The sequence below is a fragment of the Eupeodes corollae genome, chromosome 2, assembly GCF_945859685.1.
Source record: "Eupeodes corollae chromosome 2, idEupCoro1.1, whole genome shotgun sequence".
Classification (NCBI taxonomy): domain Eukaryota; kingdom Metazoa; phylum Arthropoda; class Insecta; order Diptera; family Syrphidae; genus Eupeodes; species Eupeodes corollae.
Window position 1 is genome coordinate 79,902,663 of NC_079148.1, and position 20,224 is coordinate 79,922,886.

The following is a 20,224-nucleotide window of genomic DNA, read 5'->3' on the forward strand; positions in this document are numbered from 1 at the left end:
AATGGACGAATATTCGTTCATTCGTTAGTCGTTGGTCGTGCTCATGTGAATAATGATTTAAGGTGAGTTACTATTGTTATTGCGTTGGTGTCTCGATTTGATCTAGTCTTCCAATGTTTTATTTATTTTTCGGAACTAGATTTTCAGATATACAGCCTTGCCATAATTACGCTCGCAGAAACGTTGGGAGCTCAAAAATCTAAATGGCTTGTCCGAAATGTCCAATGAACTGCTCGATTGTGTATGGTTAGATGTACCAATTGCTAAACACAATTTTAGGCACAGTGTCGGATTCAATTTTATCAATAAGCTAATTTGTCAACATTTACACTACTTTTACTAATTAGACTTCTTTACATTCGCTTTCAAAAGGAGACCATTGAAGTGAAAAATAACTGAAACACTAAACACAAATATTTATTTGACAAAAATTAAGCTTTGAAATGACGATTTAATTATTGTAGACAAACATCTTGGAAGATGTGGCTGAACCACGGAGTCAAAAAGTGTATACGAAAAATATTTGCAAGTAGTCTAGCTGCTTCCTATTACTTACAAATCTTCCCAACAATAAAACTAAACGGGGTGTTAGCCCTTAACCTGACTATTCTTTTCCATTTACTTTTATAATTGAATAATACCAAAATCAAAACAAATCTTCCCAACAATAAAATTAAACGTGGCGTTAGCCCTTAACCTGACTATTGAAATAATTATTGGTATGGTCAAATATTTAGAGTACAGTTAAATATTTTATTGCGCTTTAATTTTAATTTTTTAATTATTATTGGCAGGACCTAAAATAAACTATCATCGAGAAAACTAAACAAATAATAACACCATGTCAAAATATTTTTTACAATCGTTGGACGTCAATAATTTGGAAAGGGCACTCTAATGTCATCTTTATATATTAAACCTATAGTATTATCATCGTGAGTTTTTATGGGGTGGCACCCAGTTTTGTTGCTTAACTTTTATATAAAAAAGTTACACACTATAGAATTCATATACAAAGATGTCATATTCAAATGGAATAACAGAAACTGTTATACTTTGTAATGAAAACACTATCCAGTGTAATATAAGGGGTTTTTCTTTTTTAGCTCAGAAATGAGTCCTGGAACAGAGTATGAGCATGCTCTGAATATCCTCTGAACGAAGTGTGTTATTTTCCAAACACAACTGAGGACTTAGCTGTCAGTATTTGACATTTGTCATTTTGCTTGTAATATTCTTTTACAAAAACAAGAAACTTTAATTAATAAATAAAAACTAAGGCTAGGCGCGCACATGTAACTTTTAGTTTCAAAACTGTTTGGTTTCTATACTGAGCACTATAGACTTATATGAGAGTCCACGCACATGCAGAAAGAAACCATTCTGTCGCCCATTCGAGTAACTTTTTAGTTTGTGTTTTGGCACGATGTTTGGGCAACTAACGTTCGAACTATTTGGTTTCGAAAAGTTGCATGTGCGCGCCTAGCTTAATTGTAATAAAACAACCATTTCATTTATTTTTTGAGAGAATCGTGGATGAGGATTCTGAATCTTGTGTTCAGCATTCGACTTGGTCTGTTCATTTACTTTTTTTCTGAGCTCATAGAGGATGGTCTAAGCAAGGTCAAAATATGTTCCGAAAAGAAAAAAACACAAGTTGGAAACTCTAGACGTTCAGTTTAAAAAGAAACATAATTTTTTGTTCAACACTTATGACTTTGTTCTGAACCAATAGCTAAACCATTACAATCAAGTTCGGTCGTACTGGCTGTGAAATAATAAATAGAAACACTTTGCTTTTATAAGGCAGTTTGAAGTGTTACCTCAAGCTTTGTACTCGCTTAAGATTAGAAATGTCATAAGCTCGATTTCAACGCCCCATATATATTTATTTTCTATATTTTTGGGTTTGTTTGTTTTATTTCACAATCTGAATGTCTTTCCTGCTGTTGTGAAATTTATTTAAAAAAAGAAAGAAATTAAAAATGTGTAAGTACACTTAAGTAAAATTTCTTTTGAACGCCCGAGTTTTGAAGCAAAATTACGTTTTGCAAATTCTTAGATCCCACTTTATGTCACATTTTATCGTAAAGTCAGTAAGAAGTCAAAATCCCGACAGACTTAATGCGTGCTTGTGGTTTAGCCATAAAAAAAGAAAAACGCCAGTAGAGATAGGTGCTACTCTTTACCAACTAAAAGCCCAAGAAAAACGTAGATCGCAAATTTAAAATATAATTTTCACTGCTGCATGTAAACGAAGAATTAGTTCATTTAAATGATGAACACGTTGTACCCAAACAGCTGTTTACTGTCAATTAGCAAGTTTACGTGGACTCTGACAACACCTAGAGTCATAAATTTTGTTCTTCTTTTTGAATTTTAAACTAAATTATAAAATAAATCTAAACAAAAATGATTCAAGTTACAGATCTCCAAAGTGAATATTAAACAAGATCTATTGTGTATTTCCACACCCAACCACAAATATGTTTTTATATATTTTCAGAAATCGGCATAGGGCTTTCGTGCTTTGGAGTTTCATTTCTCTTCCTAGGTGTTATGTTTTTGTTTGACAAAGGTCTACTTGCAATTGGCAATGTAAGTTTCTTATATTAATTTGAAAGTCATTGTACGAAGCTTATTAATTTATAGATACTCTTCTTAAGCGGCTTAGGATGCGTGATTGGAGTGGAAAGGACGTTTAGATTTTTCTTTCAAAAACATAAACTCAAAGGAAGTGTATCGTTCTTTGGTGGAATTACTGTAGTGCTTTTGGGTTTTCCTATTATAGGAATGATTATTGAATCCTATGGATTTTTCGTCTTATTTAGGTAAGAATATGTACATTTTAAAACGGTTACCACAGATTTGGTGCCTGTTTTATATTTTCTGTTTTTTTAGTTTTAAGTTTTAATCCGATGCATTATTATTAGATACCCTTACTTTTTGTTCTGTTATTTGGCAGTTTAACACCAAAAATTAAGTTAGAAATAAAAGTATATACCTATATTAATACATCTGTGTTCCAATCCAATCTAGTTCAAATTTAGGTAAGAACAATAGATTTATTTGTTAAATTGAAAAAAAAAATTGTTTTGAATTCCAGTCTTACGGAAAAGTTGTATGTTTTGAATAAGAAAGTGTGACAAACATTCTACAAACTTTTAAACAAGTATTAAGTATTAAATTTAGTTTGTGTTTCGTAAAGCCAGATAAAATTTAAATGCAGTTTAAAAAAAAGGAAGCTGAAAACAAATTTAAACGATGTATTTATAACCGTATTTTTTTTTTTTAAATTTAATAATTTCAAAATATCAAGAGAAATACTTTAGCTCTTTATTTAATAAAAACACGACTCCAAATAAATTGTATTGTATTATAATTGTATAAATACACTAAAACAAAATTATTTCAGCGGATTTTTCCCAGTAGCGGTCAATTTCCTAGGAAGAGTTCCAATTTTGGGAAGCATTCTCAGCACACCTTTTATCAACAAGGTATTTAAATTCAAATCACAACTTATTAACAAAAAAGCAACGCAAAAATGTGTAAATCTTTTTCTAGATTATCCAAAAAATTGGAGGCGACACAAACCGAACGAGGGTATAGTAGATGGAATTTCCAATCCAATTTCTCAAATAAAACAAATTGAAATTTACATAAACTTTTTGTAGTAAGTGAGTAGTGCGGTGTGTCTTTCTGTGTTCGCTTATCAGTTAATTTACTTTCACTTATGACTCGAACCAGTCAATGATTTTAAGGGTCTTCAAGACAACACAATCATGGGAAACAGTTTTTTTTTTGTTTTTCACATAATATACAGTTTGTACAAAAATATAAAAATAATAAATTGTTCAAAGCCATTCCTTACAAAAGTAAAAATAATTCCTTATTAAAAAAATTAAATGAGTTTGCTGTTTTTGCATTTGCTATTTTAATATGAACTTTTCTCAGAAAGAACCTTTTAAAATTTTAATAAGTATACTCTTAAGGGTTACATTTTCATTTAATTTATTTTCTTTCAGAAATCCTGCTTCACAGGAAAACACTCTGCTTAAACGCGACGATTTAACATTCATTTCAAATACAGTAGTTTTCATAAAATTTTGCTGGAATGCCATGTTAATATGTTGCAGATAAAGACTATCTGTAAAATAAAATGAGTTAACAAAAAGATCAAAGAAAAAAAGTACATTTAATGTCAATTTACCAATTTCAAAGAACCGACCCAGACTCCATTTAATAAGTGTCTCCAGAGGAAATTCAATAATTGTTCGTTGTATGCTTTTTAATATGACAGTGACAAGGAAAATTGCCAAGCGCAACTGAAAGTTTAAAATTACTTTGTGTTAAAATATTTACTACACGTTTTATTTAAAAAAAAAAACTTACCGTTGTAAAAACTGTGTAATACACCAAAATCGTGGGGAGAAGAAAAACCAAGGAAGCGAAAAACATTGTAGCTAAATATAATTGACGGTTCATGTATTCGTGAGCTTCAACTCTATCTGCAAGAAAGAAAAATAAAAATATACATGCTTCTGTTTCTACATCTGTTGAAATTCAATGCTTTAACAAGAATGTATGTACATATTTCGATCATTTGAATCCGGAGCACTTATTGACTTTCAAAAACTTTTTATATAAATCCAAATCAATCATTGCAAAATTATGAAGGTAGGTACATACTTTTTAGCGGATTCCGGCGTTTTCCCAACACAACTTTCCATAATACTTGGAGGCCTTTGATTTCAACTTTGTATAATCTATTAAAATATAATTAAAAATTAAAAAAAAATTACACTAGCGTTATGAAGTCCTTACACTGCTGTATAAATATAAAAGCTATGAGCATGCAAGCCTACAAGTCCTATAAGATCCGCTAACATTGCAAGCTGAAAGGAGAATCCCATCAAACCTAACAAGGCCATGGGCACGAAAAGCTGTCTAACAATTGGTTCAATTAGTTCTGTAATAAAAATTAATTCGAATCTTACACTTTTGAGCAACCACAAAAAGTCTTACCAAGAAAAGTTGCCCACAAATCTATGTGATAGGTGAAGCAATCCAAAAAGAAATTATTTAAATGGTCATTCAATTTTAAGCCAATTGGACTTCCCTTAAGAGCTCCTAAAAGCTGCCTTAGCCGCTGAATGACAAACTAAACCGCGAATGAATAAAAATAGATGTATGTAATGGTTTCAAAAAATCAAAAATTTTAAGTTTAAGTTAAATTTTACTTACGTGAGAGATTTGAATAAGATCGTCACCTGGTTTTGTTATCAAAAGCAAGAGTATGATCATTAAGACCAGGCCCAATATTTTATCCAAAATAATATTAGCCGTTCTTTTCCTGAAACATCAATATGTATGCGTACTTTTAGCAAAAGATAGATAAATATTTTCTAACTGACCGTGTGGACTTGATCATCTTCCAATTTGTATACTGTTCATACAGAACCAATTTTTTGAAGAACCAACATATTGGCGGATATTCTACAGCAGCAAAAGATCTGTGAATGCATTCCCATATAAATGATAGCAGAAGGGCAAGAATTGTATGCCGACTAACAGCCTTATTTGGCTTATTTTGGAATGAGACAAGTAGATCATATAACATTCGAGTGTCTCCAGGATTTTGGTCGTACTTGCATTTTTTCTGATCTGGATAGTGTAATTGCACAATTTTCTTTGAATCATAAAGGCAGACAATTGGAACCGTTGTACTGGGAGTCTTAATATTAAGTTTAGTTAAATAAATTGATGGATGATGCGAGTCATAGGAAAAGATCATGGACACATCTTTATTTATTTTCTTTCCCAATGGCACAACATAGCCCAGATGTCTTAATTCATTTTGATTTTCATCTGAGACGACAAAATATGAAATAGACTTTTCGGTTATTTGTATTTCACCAAAAATTTCACATTCTTTTTGCTTGTAAAAAACATTTTTTGGTAGAAAAATTTTCACAACACTCATGTTTTGTTTTTAATTTTGTACTTAGTTTGACAACTTTGTTTTTCTGACGTTTAGAATTAATAACCTAGGGGCATTCACTGGGCTAGTGACAACTTAGTCAAGTCATTCTGATTGGCTAAGTGCATTTTTTTCTTATTTTATGTATACATTTTTTGCATCCATTTTAGTTATTTTTTTTAAATAAGAAACGAGTGAAATGAGGGAAGAACATTCTGTACAATTGTAGTACTTTCATACAATTGAATTTCTATGAGTTCAATAGTACTATTTTTTTTATATTTATTATAAAAACTAAATTTATTGGTTTATGGAAAGAAAATAAAGTATTATCAAAATATTTTAAATTCCTTTAAAATAGTTTCTATTTAGATACATTTCTAGTTGTTGCAATATTTCAAAAACATAAACTGAAATGTCATTGTCCTTCGGGACGTCCGAAATTTAGTGTTCAATGATTGTATTTATTCATTTGGAGTCTAGGTGTACACGATTTCTTCATTAAGATCAATCAGGCAGTACTCAAATCTGGGACTACACATTAGTGGGCCAAAAAACATAGTACATGGTGGAATCGACTGAGAGAAGATCAGTTGGTCAAAACGATTTAATTTTAAGATTTTTCAATATTGAACGAACTGTCAAAAGTCTTGCAATAGCATTTATGGCTGAAACACATACACGCTTCAGCTTCGGCTTCGTCTGCGTTACGTTAGGCTTGTTTCGAGGTTGCTTTGAATGACATTTCTATTATTTCATCCCTCCAAAGAGCAAATATTCTGTTTGTTGACATATTTTTACAGCTGATGAGCTGTCAGACAAAGCAAATGTTCAGATAATTGAACTAGAGCTTCCGATTGGAGTCACATTACGTTCAAGCTTCATTGTGATAGCATGCATTGAATTCCTATGGCTGAACTCGTAAACGTCAGGCGAAGCCGAAGCTGAAGCGTGTTTGTGATTCAGCCATTTATTAGGTGATAATTACCAATTTTCTATCAAAAAAAAAGATTTCCGTCTATGTGGTTGGTTGATTTTATCGAAATATTAAACAATTTATTGGTAGAAAATCGGCTGATTGCCGAACATTTTCTGTCTTCCTCTTAAAAACAATTTTAGAAAACAACAACTTGGTAGACTATAAAAGGTCGTAAAAAAACGTTTAAAAAATACAAATAAAAAAAGGAAAGCAATAATAAAGCAGGCAATATAACGACTAAAGGACAAACTATAAAAGACATAACTTAGCATATGCGCGCATAAGTAAACGTGCGAATACAAAGAATCTCAATACGAGTGAACATAATGGAGACTAGCTCCGTTTCGTTCAATTTTTCTCAGTTTCGTTAACTTAAGCAAGAGCGTTCCCAGTCCCTCGCCGCATAAGTAAAATCTGACATGTAGATACGTGAGCAAAATTGCATTATGGCTACCCGCAGTAATTTCACAAACTTAAGTGAATTTTCGTTGGGTTTTTGACATAAGCTTATGCCTATTATAGCTGCGCCTTAACTTGGCGGCTCTGTATATGAAATCTATGGTATTATCATGGAGCTGTTTTTTAACGTTCGCCGTACCAAGGTTTATATACAATATTTAAGTAAAAAAATACTGCACTAGCTAATGTCACCATAGCCGATAGGTACCACCCCTCCATAATATAGCGACGACAGTATTATAGATTTTATATATATTATGTTTTTATACAAGTTTTATTTTAATAAGTAATGAAAATAACTAACAAAATTCTACAATAATTATAATACATGAGGTAAAGAAGAATCTAAGCAAAAACAAGTATGTTAGGATGAGAATGAAAAATTATGGAATGTCCGTGATTTTATGTTCCCGCCAGAATCTGTCCCTTCACAATGACCCTCTGCGTCCAGGGCTGGTACGTGAGGTCTTCTGTCATTCCGTAGGTCAGGGATGTCGTACCCTTAGGGTGGTAACACCTCCCCTTTTAGCTGGTGGTGAGGGAGGAGAATATCTCTTTGTTGCTCTACGCTTTCTATTCGATCGTCTCTGGATAGACGGTGGAGTGATGATTGCTTCTCGCTGATCCGAACCACTTGGATTGTTGTCCCCAAGCTCCCAATCAAATCTTCTGCTATGTTGTGGGCACTCCTCTGAGGCAACTGCTACAGGCTGTGAACTTTGGCTGGCGGCTATCTCCGGACTTTGGAGTTCTGGAATTGGTTTCATGTTGAAATCTTGCAAAAGTGTTGAAAGAGGTATTTGCGCTGTTGGTGTCGATGACGTCTGTGTGGATGATCTCGGTCTAATTTGATTTGTGTGAGACCGCACTAGTCTATCTCTTGTGTTGATGCGAACATTATAGTTGACTGCTCCAACTCTCTCCAGTATTTCACCTGGAATCCACCTGCTTTTGTTTGAGCGATACAGCTTGACGAAAACTGCATCTCCTACAGCGAATGATCTGTGCTTTGCTCCATACTGTCGATTGAAACTCAGGTTTTGTTTTTTATTGATGACTGGCTGGTTCAACTTTGGTTGAATTAGAAGATCCAACGATGTTCTGATTTTTCTGTTATACATTGCTTCAGCTGGTGACGTACTGTTCGGCGTGTTGCGGTTTGGAGTTGTCCTATACATGAATAAGAACTGTTGCAGAGCTTCCTGCATGGTTACCTCCCCTTTAAGTTTTTGAAGAGATCGTTTGAGCGTGCCGACAAATCTTTCGGCTTGCCCGTTCGATTGGGGATGAAACGGTGCAGTTTTCATGTGAAGAATACCTGCTGATTCACAGAAATTTTTGAACTGGTGGCTGCAAAACTGAGTGGGGCATATCCTTACATTGCCATTGGCTTTACGAACGGCAACTATGGGTGCTGCCCACTCCGAAAAATCTATCGGCGTTATAACACCCAATCGTTCCAGTCGGTTCAATTCTTCTTCGACTTGCTGAAGTTCTGCATACGGAACTGGTCGTTTCGCTCGATATATTGGTGTAGCATTCTCTCTCAGGTATAATTTTGGCCTGAATTTAGTGCAATGACCCAGGGCTTCAGTGAAAATGTCTGCAAATTCTTTTTTTATCTTCTGTATATGAACGTCTATAGAAATTGTTGATGTTGATGTTAAACGGAGTATTTTGGATATGTTACTAAATGGCTGATCCCATAGACGAAATTCGTCTATCCAATTTATTCCAAAAAGATTTAAATTTGGAAGGTCAGCTACACGACAAGACAGTTTTGATGTTTTATCACCCAGTTTAACATCTGCAATGAAAGAACCAAGCATGGTAATTATTCTACCCTGAGCATCAATTACCGATTCTGAGTTGTTGTCCAAAAAAAGCTTAGGGCTCCCCAACTTCTCCCAATTATTCTTCGATAGAATTGTGACGTCAGCTCCAGTGTCTAATTGAAGATTGACTGCTAATCCATTTATATGAACTTCTATAAATTTGCGATTTGCGTTTTGAAGTGTGTTGACTGCAACTACATTTGATTTTCGTTGTCTTTTGTTGGATTTGCCTTTGGGTCTTGATGATTGTTGATTGGTGTTTGCTTTGGCAAAGCAAGAACAGTAACCCTCTTTGTGACCAGTACGCTTGCATGATGAGCATTGGTGGTTCTTGAATGAGCAGTCTGCAGCAAAATGCATACCACCACATCCCCAGCATGGTGTACGCGGCAATGTCTTGATAGATGTGGAACTGCCTGATGTGGGATGACTGATGGGTAGAGCATTGTTGTTCGGCTGTTTCTTTCTGCCGTAAGAAACTGCATTTGCTTTGAGTGGTGCAGTTTCGAGCAATTGAGAATCTTGCTTTAGTGTTGCAATTCTCTGACATTCCAATAGCAAGTTCGAAAGCGTAATTTTTGTTTCGTCTCCTGATTGCAGCTATGCAAGTAATCTTGTTCGGACATCTGAGTCACATGAAGCATGCAACCCTTTGACAAAAATTAAGCACTTAAATTGCTCACTTGTCAGCTTTCCAAGTTGAAATTGCTTACAGCTCTTATTGACTCTACTAGTGTAAGCTGTGTAGTCTTCACAACTGCTTTTTGTGATTTGTAAGCAGTGGAAGCGCGGGTTAAAGATTGTTCATCGCATTGACGACCTACTATAGCGATGACACAACAGGAGGCAATGACCAGCGCAACTATGATCTACTTCAACGAATACTGATGACACAACAGGAGGCAATGACCAGCGCAACTTCGATTTGTGTTATTGTTTTTATTTATTTATTTTAATGCTGACATATTTAAATGTTATTGATTGACATAATTTGTATATATTTTGATTTGTAAGGAAATTATTATTATATGTAATCGATACTTTGCAATAAAAATTGTATTATGTGTAATGAATAGTTTAAGTATAAAAGAGACATAATTGTCAACAATAAATGCATTCGTCAGTAACAACCAACCATACCAAGGTGTTTTTATTTACGAATCTCCACAAGAACAAGTTCAAGTGCTTGGATCTTGATTCCTCTTAATCTTATTGTTTATGTACAGTAAGAAAAGTCAATAATTGTATTGAACAATTTGACTTTACAAAACATTTGGTGACCCCGACTTTAAATCGTCAACCTAAAGATTTGGTCAGCGACACATTACGTTTTACTAGCATCAATCCATAAAAATCTGACAAGAAGGTTCACAATGGAAACCTGGACAGAAAAAACAACCCCCGAGGGAAAAGTAAAAACACCTGAGGAAGAAGAACAAACATCGCACGAGGTGCTTACTCTCATGCGTCGCCAAAAGGAACTAATGAACTCATTATCCCGGCTCATTAACGGTCGAGTTAAGGAAGAAGTTCCCATTCAATGCCTGGAGGCAATGAATAAACTCTGGAGCCAAATTGAAGAACTACATTATTCAATTTGGGAGAAGTGCGAAAACCCACTTACAGAAGGTTACGACATGAACTCTTATTCAGAGTTTGAAATAAAAATTCTGAAGAACCGATCGTCACTAAAAGGACCTACCAATAATACAAGGAATGATCATCTGTCAGTGCAGCTCCCAAAGATGACAATCCCGAAGTTTGACGGCGATTATCTAAAATGGCAGACGTTTTCTGACATCTTCACCAAGATGATACACCACCAAGATTTACCGCAAATACAAAAAATGTGGTATTTAAAAACAAATGTGTCTGGTGATGCAGAACGCCTGCTAAGGCACTTGGAACTGACAGAGGAAAACTACACGATCGCATGGAAGACTCTTCAAGACCGATTTAGCAACAAAAGGGCCCAGACGTTGTCCCTTATTCAAAAAATTTTGGGTTTGCCGCAGCAAAACTCCGAAGTAAAAACCATGAGAGAGTTTCATGATACAATTCATGAATCTTTGGCAGCTTTGAAGGCTCTCAGCATCGATACAGATTCGTGGGCTCCTCTGCTCATTTATCTATTAACAAAGAAGTTAGATCGACAAAGCCATCTACTATATGAGCAATCTGTCAAGAACCCTCGAGAACTTCCAACAATAGAAGAATTCCTCAAATTCTTGAAGAGCCGTTTTGAGGCCCTAGAAGCTGTTGGGGGAAAAGACCGAACCAAGGTGGTATCCAACATTGCTACCTCCAACATCGATAACTGCAAGGTATGTGGCAATAAGAACCACCCAATTTTTTATTGCGAAAAGTTCCTGAAGATGTCAGCCGCTGAGAGATTAAGATGGACGCAAAGACAACGATTATGCGTGAATTGTTTCAAGGCCGATCACACAGCAAAAACATGTGTGTCACGAAGCTGCTCCAAGTGCACAGGCAAGCATAACACCCTGTTGCACTTGGTACCAAAAATTCCGCGTCCATCCAACGCACCTACTGGCGCAACTACTTCAGAGACTACAACTGCTAAACTTAGCACAACGAAGACTTCAGAGATTACAACTGCTAAACCTAGCACAACGAAGACTGAGGCTTCGGCACCAATGACGGTAGCTACGATTCAAAAGCTTAATGACAACCAGGACTACGTGCTGTTGGCTACAGCAAGAGTTATCATCACCGCAAACAATGGGCAATCCTGTGTGGTCAGAGCGATTTTAGACTCAGGTTCATTGATCAATCTGGTATCAGAGAGGCTTATCAAACGCCTATCTTTATCACCCAAACCATCATCTCTATGTAGCGAAGGCATCGGACGAAGAACACGAAGCTCCACACAACGAGTCAACATCAAACTTCAATCGTCAATTGGAAAGTTCAACTGCAGAGTGGAAGCATTCATCCTTCCAAGCATCGCGTCACCTCAACCTACGCAGAATCTGGATACAACAACCTGGTCCATTCCTGAAAACATCAATCTCGCAGACCCAAACTTTCATCAATCCGACAAAATTGATGTTCTGCTTGGAGCAGAATTGTATCATCAACTCATACGTCCAGAACAAATACGAATTGGTGACAAGATGCCATTGTTACAGAACACCGTCCTTGGTTGGGTTGTGGCAGGAAAAATTGAAAACGTAGCTTACAACAATGCCACTTGTGCAATCTTCTGCGAAGACGATTCTACTAATGACCTCATTGAAAGGTTCTGGAAACTGGATGACTTCGAAGACTCGCCAAGATCCATGACGACAGCCGAGAAATTCTGTGAAACACATTTCACTCAAACAGTAACCAGGTCTAATACCGGCCGCTTTGAAGTTCGACTACCATTCCGAGAAAATGGTGAAGCCTTGGGTGACTCAAGGCAATTAGCACTCAACCGTTTTATGTCATTAGAAAGACGACTAAACAAAAACCCAACATTAAGGAGCGATTATATCAAATTTATGGACGAATATGAAGCATTTGGACACATGGAACAAATCATTCCAAACCGATATCCCAAAACCTCACTTCTTCATCCCTCATCACTGTGTACTTAAACCTGATAGCAGCACAACAAAACTACGTGTTGTCTTCGACGCATCGGCTAAAACCTCTACGGGTCTATCTCTCAATGACATACTCCATACTGGACCCACAGTTCAAAGTAAACTTTTCTCGATCCTACTCCGATTTCGAATGCATAAATTTGTGTTTACAGCAGACATCGAAAAAATGTACAGACAAATTCTCGTTCATGAAGAGGATCAGAATTATCAACTCATCGTGTGGAGGCAGCAGCCATCAGAAGACATAAAATACTACAAGCTCAAAACCGTCTCTTACGGAACCTCAGCCGCCCCCTATTTGGCAACCAAATGCCTGCAGTTTTTAGCCTCTCAAAGCAAGCTAACACATCCAATAGGAAGCCAAATCCTATTAGAGGATTTCTATGTAGACGACTGCATCAGCGGATCCAACAGCATCACTCAGGCAAAGGAAGCTCAAAAACAACTAAGGTCAATCCTGGACAACGCCGGATTTAAACTTCGAAAATGGTGTGCAAACCATCCCCAATTGTTGAATGATATTCGCCCGGAAGATCAGGAAATCTGCCTTGACTTCACTGACGCAAGCCACTGCACCATAAAAACACTTGGACTCGTTTGGCAACCTAAATCAGATGAATTATGGGGGAGGGCTCAAATAAATGATACTTCATCAATCACCAAACGTGTGGTAAGTTCAGAGCTCGCACGAATATTCGATCCATTGGGACTATTTGGCCCCGTTGTAGTTCAAGCCAAAATCTTCATGCAAAAACTTTGGCATTCAAAACTTTCTTGGGGTGACGAGCTTCCACAACACCTCAAAGAAGAATGGTTCAGCTTCAGGAAGGACATAGCAGATCTCGACCAAGCGAAAATTCCCAGACACGTTTTCAAGGGAAACCCTACGTCTATACAGATTCATACGTTCGTGGATGCTTCAGAGCGAGCCTATGGAGCTGCGGTATATTTACGTTCAACATACCAAGATCGAACAACTATCAACAGGCTACTGTGTGCAAAATCGCGTGTAGCCCCAATAAAACAACAAACACTTCCTCGACTCGAACTATGCGCTGCAGTATTAGGAGCTGAACTCACCCGCAGAGTACGAGAAGATGTGCGACTTCCAGAAGCGGCAGTATTTTTTTGGACAGATTCCCAAATTGTTCTTTCCTGGATAAACTCAACGTCATCTTCATATCACACCTTCGTAGCAAATCGAATCGCAAAAATACAAGAACACTCATGGGGAGCCCTGTGGCGTCATGTGCCATCAAAGGAAAATCCCGCAGACTTGCTCTCTCGAGGAATATCTGCACGAAACTTCATGTCTTGTCACATGTGGCTTTATGGACCTTTCTTTTTACATGGAAATGAATCAGCGTGGCCACAAATATCTCCAAGGGAACAAGAACCTCATTCAAATCTTGAACGAAAAAGAAAACACATTGTTGCTATAGCACTACAAGACGATCCTCCAAGTCAATTCATCTACAAGATACAACATCGAAATTCATTCAAGTTTCTACAAAATACCATTGGCTATATGCTCCGGTTCATCAAAAGGGCCAAGAAACTCAAGGTGAATCCGGAGGGACAGAAGGCGCTTTCACCCAAGGAACTTAACGAATCTCTCATGACTATTATAAGACAGATACAATCCATTGAATTCAAAGGCGAAATTCAAGATCTTAAAAGAAATAAGGGCCTATGCAAATCTAGTGCATTTATAACTCTGGCACCATTTTTAGACGACAACAACGTTCTTCGAGTAGGAGGACGACTAGAAGCTGCATCAATATCATTTGATGCAAAACATCCAATATTACTCCCCTACAACGAATCAATTACAAAGTTGCTTTTCAAATTTAAACATGACTCACACAATCACTGTGGACCGCAAACCTTATTATCCATTCTTAGACAACAATTTTGGCCAATTAAGGGGAAGATCACAGCTCGACACACAGTTCATAACTGCATTAGATGTACAAGAACCAGACCAAATCTAATGACCCAAATAATGGGTAATCTTCCTGCCGACCGAGTTACTCCAAATAGACCATTCCTTATCAGCGGTGTAGATTTCTGTGGACCTCTGTGGGTGCACTTCAAAATCAGAGGTAAGAAACCACACAAGGTTTACTTAGCAGTGTTTTGCTGCTTCTCAACTAAGGCAGTGCACTTGGAAATAGTAACAGATTTAACCACTGAAGCCTTTATTGGGGCCGTGAGAAGATTCATTAGTAGAAGAGGAAGAATCCAGACGCTATATTGTGACAATGCAACCAATTTCGTCGGAGCCAAAAATCAGCTTGCCGAGCTCAAGGATATATTACACACAACAGAAGCAAGAGAATCCATCATCAAGGCCAGCAGCGATAAGGGAATAACCTTTAAGTTCATTCCACCAAGAGCCCCCCACTTCGGCGGATTATGGGAAGCAGCAGTCAAATCAGCGAAACATCTCCTACTCCGAACAGTATCTACAGCCTCATTAACCCATGAGGAACTAGAAACTGTGGTCATCGAAATAGAGGCAATTCTGAATTCAAGGCCACTAACTCCACTGTCAACTAACCCAAATGATCTTGCCGCACTTACACCTGGACATTTCTTAATAGGAGAACCTCTTACCGCACAAATTGACCCCGATATAGTTCCAGAGACCAAAAATCTAAGAAATCGGTGGAGTACCATCTGCTACCTTAAACACGAATTTTGGAAACGATGGTCAACAGAGTACCTCAATCAACTCTAACAAAGAAACAAGTGGAACACGAGCCAACAAAATATAAGAATTGGTGACCTAGTCATCATAAAGGAAGATAACATTCCAACCCTCAAATGGCCGTTGGGAAGAATTGTCGACATCTTTAAGGGACAGGATGACATAGTTCGAGTGGTTAACGTAAAAACACAGTCAGGAATATTAAAACGACCTATTCATCGTCTAGCTCCACTCCTTGACGATAGCGAAGATGTCAACCAGGAACAGGAAGATGAGGACACACAAGCAGAAACATCACCAAAACGACGGAAAACATGCAATACTTCATTAATCACAACGGTAATTCTATCATTATTCTTGCTTCCAATGGTTATTGCATCACCGATAAACATTACAAGATTCAAAAACAATCCTGGACTATACTTCGAAAATCTTGGCTCCACCAACCTGATTGCAAACGAATGGAACCTAGTCACATACTATGACCTAGCACCCATCCGAGCTGAGCTTGAGGCATTCAACAACGGAACAAAGGCTCTCCAATACTTATGTAATCAACTACAGCTTAGAACAACATGTAATGCGATGGTTACCTACCTAACGAATATGAAGATATCACTCCAAGGAGACACCAACTTAATCTCAAGACATCGAAGTACTAGAGCAGCAATAAACGTTGTGGGAAACGTAGCTCATACGTTATTCGGGCTACTGGACTCTGACTATGCAGAAGAATTGTCTAAAACAATCGACCATATAAACAATAATGAGGCTCTTTTATTATCGATGTTAAAAAATCAAACGTCTGTCATCGACTCAACCATCAACATAATAAAGCATGATCAGCTGAAGGTTCGAAATCGCATAAACATGCTTCAAAATCAAGCCAACGAGATTATTGGAAGAATCGGAAACACAACTGACCAGCTTAGAGTATTTCAAATCTTCACTACACTCGCAATGCAACTAATGATGATGGCATCTAATCTTCAAAGGATCGAAGGCACGATTCTTAAGACACTAACGGATGTACACTATGGCAACATCAACCCTCTACTGCTCTCACCTACTCAACTTAAGGCTGAAATCATGAACATAAAAAATCATTTACCACTGTCACAAAAACTACCATTCGAGCAAGAAGATTTGCTCCAATTCTACAAAATATCAACAACGAAGGGTGGTTCCGCAGGAAAACACTTAATTTTCGTAATCACCATTCCACTCGTTGAACAAGAAGCTATTCCAAATAACACCAGTTCCTTTGATACTAAACAACACGCTTCTGAAAATCAATCCAGCCATAGAAATCCTGGCCATAAACCGTCATAGAGACCAATATTTTCCAATGACTTCATCAGAATTCAAGGAGTGCAACAAAGGAAAGGAAATGCAGTTTTTCTGCTCAAACCGAAAGGCAAAATATCACTCCGGTTCACAAGCGTTCAACTGTGAATTCTCTCTTTTTATCAACGACACCGCAACATCATGTAACATTGTTAAATCCATCAACAACATTCTATGGACCTAGTTGAACAATAGAAATCAATGGATATTTGGAGCACTTAAAAATATTCAACTTACAGCTGTATGCAAAACCGAAACCCTTCAAATGGAGCTCTATGGAGCTGGACTGCTCTCAATCGAGAACGATTGCAGAATCCGGAACAATCTGGTTACAATTCAAGGAACCCAGATGACCATAAGCAATGTACATTCATCCTTCATAAGTTTTGGAAACTTATCAGCAATAGCGAAGCCTAGTGATGTTCACGCAGCTTTAGATCTAATCCCAATTTTCAACAACACTCACGTTGACTCACTAACAACACTCCAAACTCAGCTGTCGACATTGCAAAATCAGAATCTCGCAAACCTCAACGAAAAAATATTTACTAACAACATTCACCATTACACAATCAGCTATCTGGCTTTAATCATAGCAGTCTGTCTTGGGATCATATTTCTGTTCAGAGCTCGGAAGCAAGGGACGTCAAACGAAATTCCCCTTCCTTTACCGCACAAGACTCAATACAACGTCTCAGAGGTATAATTCTTGAATGAGTACCCATTCAACGCGGGGAAGAATGTTCATCGCATTGACGACCTACTATAGCGATGACACAACAGGAGGCAATGACCAGCGCAACTATGATCTACTTCAACGAATACTGATTGTTTTGTAAAGTCAAATTGTTCAATACAATTATTGACTTTTCTTACTGTACATAAACAATAAGATTAAGAGGAATCAAGATCCAAGCACTTGAACTTGTTCTTGTGGAGATTCGTAAATAAAAACACCTTGGTATGGTTGGTTGTTACTGACGAATGCATTTATTGTTGACAATTATGTCTCTTTTATACTTAAATTATTCATTACACATAATACAATTTTTATTGCAAAGTATCGATTACATATAATAATAATTTCCTTACAAATCAAAATATATACAAATTATGTCAATCAATAACATTTAAATATGTCAGCATTAAAATAAATAAATAAAAACAATAACACAAATCGAAGTTGCGCTGGTCATTGCCTCCTGTTGTGTCATCAGTATTCGTTGAAGTAGATCATAGTTGCGCTGGTCATTGCCTCCTGTTGTGTCATCGCTATAGTAGGTCGTCAATGCGATGAACAAAGATCGACTCCGATTGTCCAAATATTTTGCTAAGTTTTTCGATTGTAGTACTAAAATCGAAACTAGAAGGTGTATTGGGTAAAATTAAATTTACATACCGGGAGTACTCTGATGCACCCAACTTTCTTAAAAGTAGTCGAACTTTAGCATCCTCTGTTAACGCTCTTGCATCTTCTTTAAACGTGGTCGCGAAACGTTCGAACCACTGTGCAAATGTGACTCCGTTCTCTTCATCGTAATGAAAATCTTGGATGTTTTTTGCTAGCACCTCCATCGTATATTCTGCGGTCGATCTTTCCTTCTTCATATTAAATATGTTCTCCGAGAGGCGCTCCATGAGGGCAGATTGATTAGTCATCATCACTTGGAAGAACGATATGAAATCTTGAGGAATCTGCGGCGGTGGTGGTGGCATTTGGAGGTTAGGTTGAAGTGGATTTTGTGGCGCAATTTGTTGTGGAGGTCGCTGCTGTTGCTGAAGACGTTGTTGCATAGGAGGCTGTTGCTGTAACTGCTGCTGTTGTTGTGGTGGAAGCTGGTTTGGAGGAGGCTGATGTGGCCGTTGATTTGAGTCTGGCATGATGGTTCTTTAATTTTATTCAACGAATCCTCGTCGCCACTATTATGTTTTTATACAAGTTTTATTTTAATAAGTAATGAAAATAACTAACATAATTCTACAATAATTATAATACATGAGGTAAAGAAGAATCTAAGCAAAAACAAGTATGTTAGGATGAGAATGCAAAATTATGGAATGTCCGTGATTTTATGTTCCCGCCAGAATCTGTCCCTTCGCAATGACCCTCTGCGTCCAGGGTTGGTACGTGAGGTCTTCTGTCATTCCTGAGGTCAGGGATGTCGTACCCTTAGGGTGGTAACAATATACAACGTTGGAGGTATATTTCAACTTGTTTTTTGTATGACTTCTTTTTCGTTATTTTGCCAGACGGTGACATCTTAGTTCTATTAATTTTACAGTTTTTAAATTCTTGCAAAATTATCAATTGACAAAATTATTTCGTGGAAATAACTTTTTGTTTTCACTAAACTATAAAAAATTTGAGGCCGATGATGATTTCGCCTGGAAAAAATAATAGAAAGAAGTTACTTTAACTGTTATTCAAGCGTAAGGATCAATTTTTTTGAATGCAAATAGGCCTTTTTGGATTTGTTTATAAGTTTGTTAGATGATTTATATTCGATACTAAACAAAATTTTTAAAATTCATTCGTGGATTACATTATACTCTCTTTGAAAAACGACGGTTGAAATTGCAAAAATTTTAAACTCTTCGAACAAGTATTGTGAATGTAAGTATTTATTTCGTTACATTCACGCATAAGGAAGAAACAAGATGTAGAAAAAGATAAACTTATTCGCGTTTTGATGCACTATTTTTAAGAATATGTAAGAAGTAACCAATCATTTAGAGAACTCCAAAATTAATTAAACGGATGGGATCAGTGACAGCTGAAACAATAAGAAACCAACTTATAGAAGCAAGTCTTCCTGGTAGTAGTCCACGAAATGTACCATTTTTTAACCAAGACAAACATTATACAAAAACTTCCCTTTGCAAACAAACACTAACACCGTTCTTATTGGAATAACGTTCTGTGGTCGGATAAAGCGAAGATCAATTTGTTTACTTCCGATGGAAAAATGTATGTGAGAGTGCCAAAAGACAAGAAGTTTAACTCAAAATACACAAAGTGAGGCACGGTGATGGGAACTCAATGATTTGAGCGTACTTTTCAGCATCTGGAGTAGGTCCAATATTTTGGATCAGAGATAAGATGTGCAATCTTGAACTCAATTATGGTAACATTAACTGGGGAGGTGCTAATCAAATGGGAATTTATGCAGGATAATGACCTGAATCACCCCTACAAATTGGCTAACAAATACTTACAACAAAACAAAGTCAATGTTATGGAATGGCCATTACAATCCCCCAGCCTAAACCCAATTGAACACTCATGGGGCATCCTAAAGC

At 36.8% G+C, this 20,224-nt stretch overlaps 5 protein-coding genes across 6 annotated transcripts; 3 read left to right on the forward strand and 2 right to left on the reverse strand.

Annotated features, from left to right (window-relative positions):
- Positions 1 to 2,277: 2,277 nt before the first annotated feature.
- Positions 2,278 to 4,073, forward strand: LOC129947545 (vesicle transport protein GOT1B). Of its 2 annotated transcripts, none has more exons than XM_056058141.1 (6): positions 2,278 to 2,437; positions 2,507 to 2,598; positions 2,653 to 2,831; positions 3,416 to 3,497; positions 3,565 to 3,603; positions 4,026 to 4,073. In XM_056058141.1, exons 1-6 carry the CDS (start codon positions 2,413 to 2,415, stop codon positions 4,056 to 4,058), a joined length of 450 nt encoding a protein of 149 aa, XP_055914116.1. In that variant the 5' UTR covers positions 2,278 to 2,412; the 3' UTR covers positions 4,059 to 4,073. The 2 variants fall into 2 exon arrangements, with proteins under 2 accessions (XP_055914116.1, XP_055914117.1); XM_056058142.1 differs by lacking the exon at positions 4,026 to 4,073 and adding an exon at positions 3,675 to 3,910 and having other exon boundaries at positions 2,279 to 2,437.
- On the reverse strand, positions 3,907 to 6,015 carry LOC129947543 (uncharacterized). Its single transcript, XM_056058140.1, has 8 exons — positions 5,415 to 6,015; positions 5,245 to 5,353; positions 5,026 to 5,161; positions 4,825 to 4,969; positions 4,690 to 4,766; positions 4,393 to 4,508; positions 4,211 to 4,325; positions 3,907 to 4,147 (listed from the first exon to the last, which is right to left on the reverse strand). The coding sequence occupies exons 1-8, from the start codon at positions 5,981 to 5,983 to the stop codon at positions 3,951 to 3,953; spliced, it is 1,464 nt and encodes a 487-aa protein (XP_055914115.1). The 5' UTR covers positions 5,984 to 6,015; the 3' UTR covers positions 3,907 to 3,950.
- A 4,611-nt stretch (positions 6,016 to 10,626) lies between these two features.
- On the forward strand, positions 10,627 to 12,855 carry LOC129945066 (uncharacterized). Its single transcript, XM_056054727.1, has one exon. It carries the CDS (start codon positions 10,627 to 10,629, stop codon positions 12,853 to 12,855), a length of 2,229 nt encoding a protein of 742 aa, XP_055910702.1.
- A 175-nt stretch (positions 12,856 to 13,030) lies between these two features.
- Positions 13,031 to 16,909, forward strand: LOC129945067 (uncharacterized). Its single transcript, XM_056054728.1, has 2 exons — positions 13,031 to 15,534; positions 15,613 to 16,909. Exons 1-2 carry the CDS (start codon positions 13,031 to 13,033, stop codon positions 16,907 to 16,909), a joined length of 3,801 nt encoding a protein of 1,266 aa, XP_055910703.1.
- A 948-nt stretch (positions 16,910 to 17,857) lies between these two features.
- Positions 17,858 to 19,100, reverse strand: LOC129947192 (hydroxysteroid dehydrogenase-like protein 2). The gene is made up of 2 exons (XM_056057644.1): positions 18,324 to 19,100; positions 17,858 to 18,254 (listed from the first exon to the last, which is right to left on the reverse strand). The coding sequence occupies exons 1-2, from the start codon at positions 18,803 to 18,805 to the stop codon at positions 18,197 to 18,199; spliced, it is 540 nt and encodes a 179-aa protein (XP_055913619.1). The 5' UTR covers positions 18,806 to 19,100; the 3' UTR covers positions 17,858 to 18,196.
- Between the last annotated feature and the right edge of the window lie 1,124 nt (positions 19,101 to 20,224).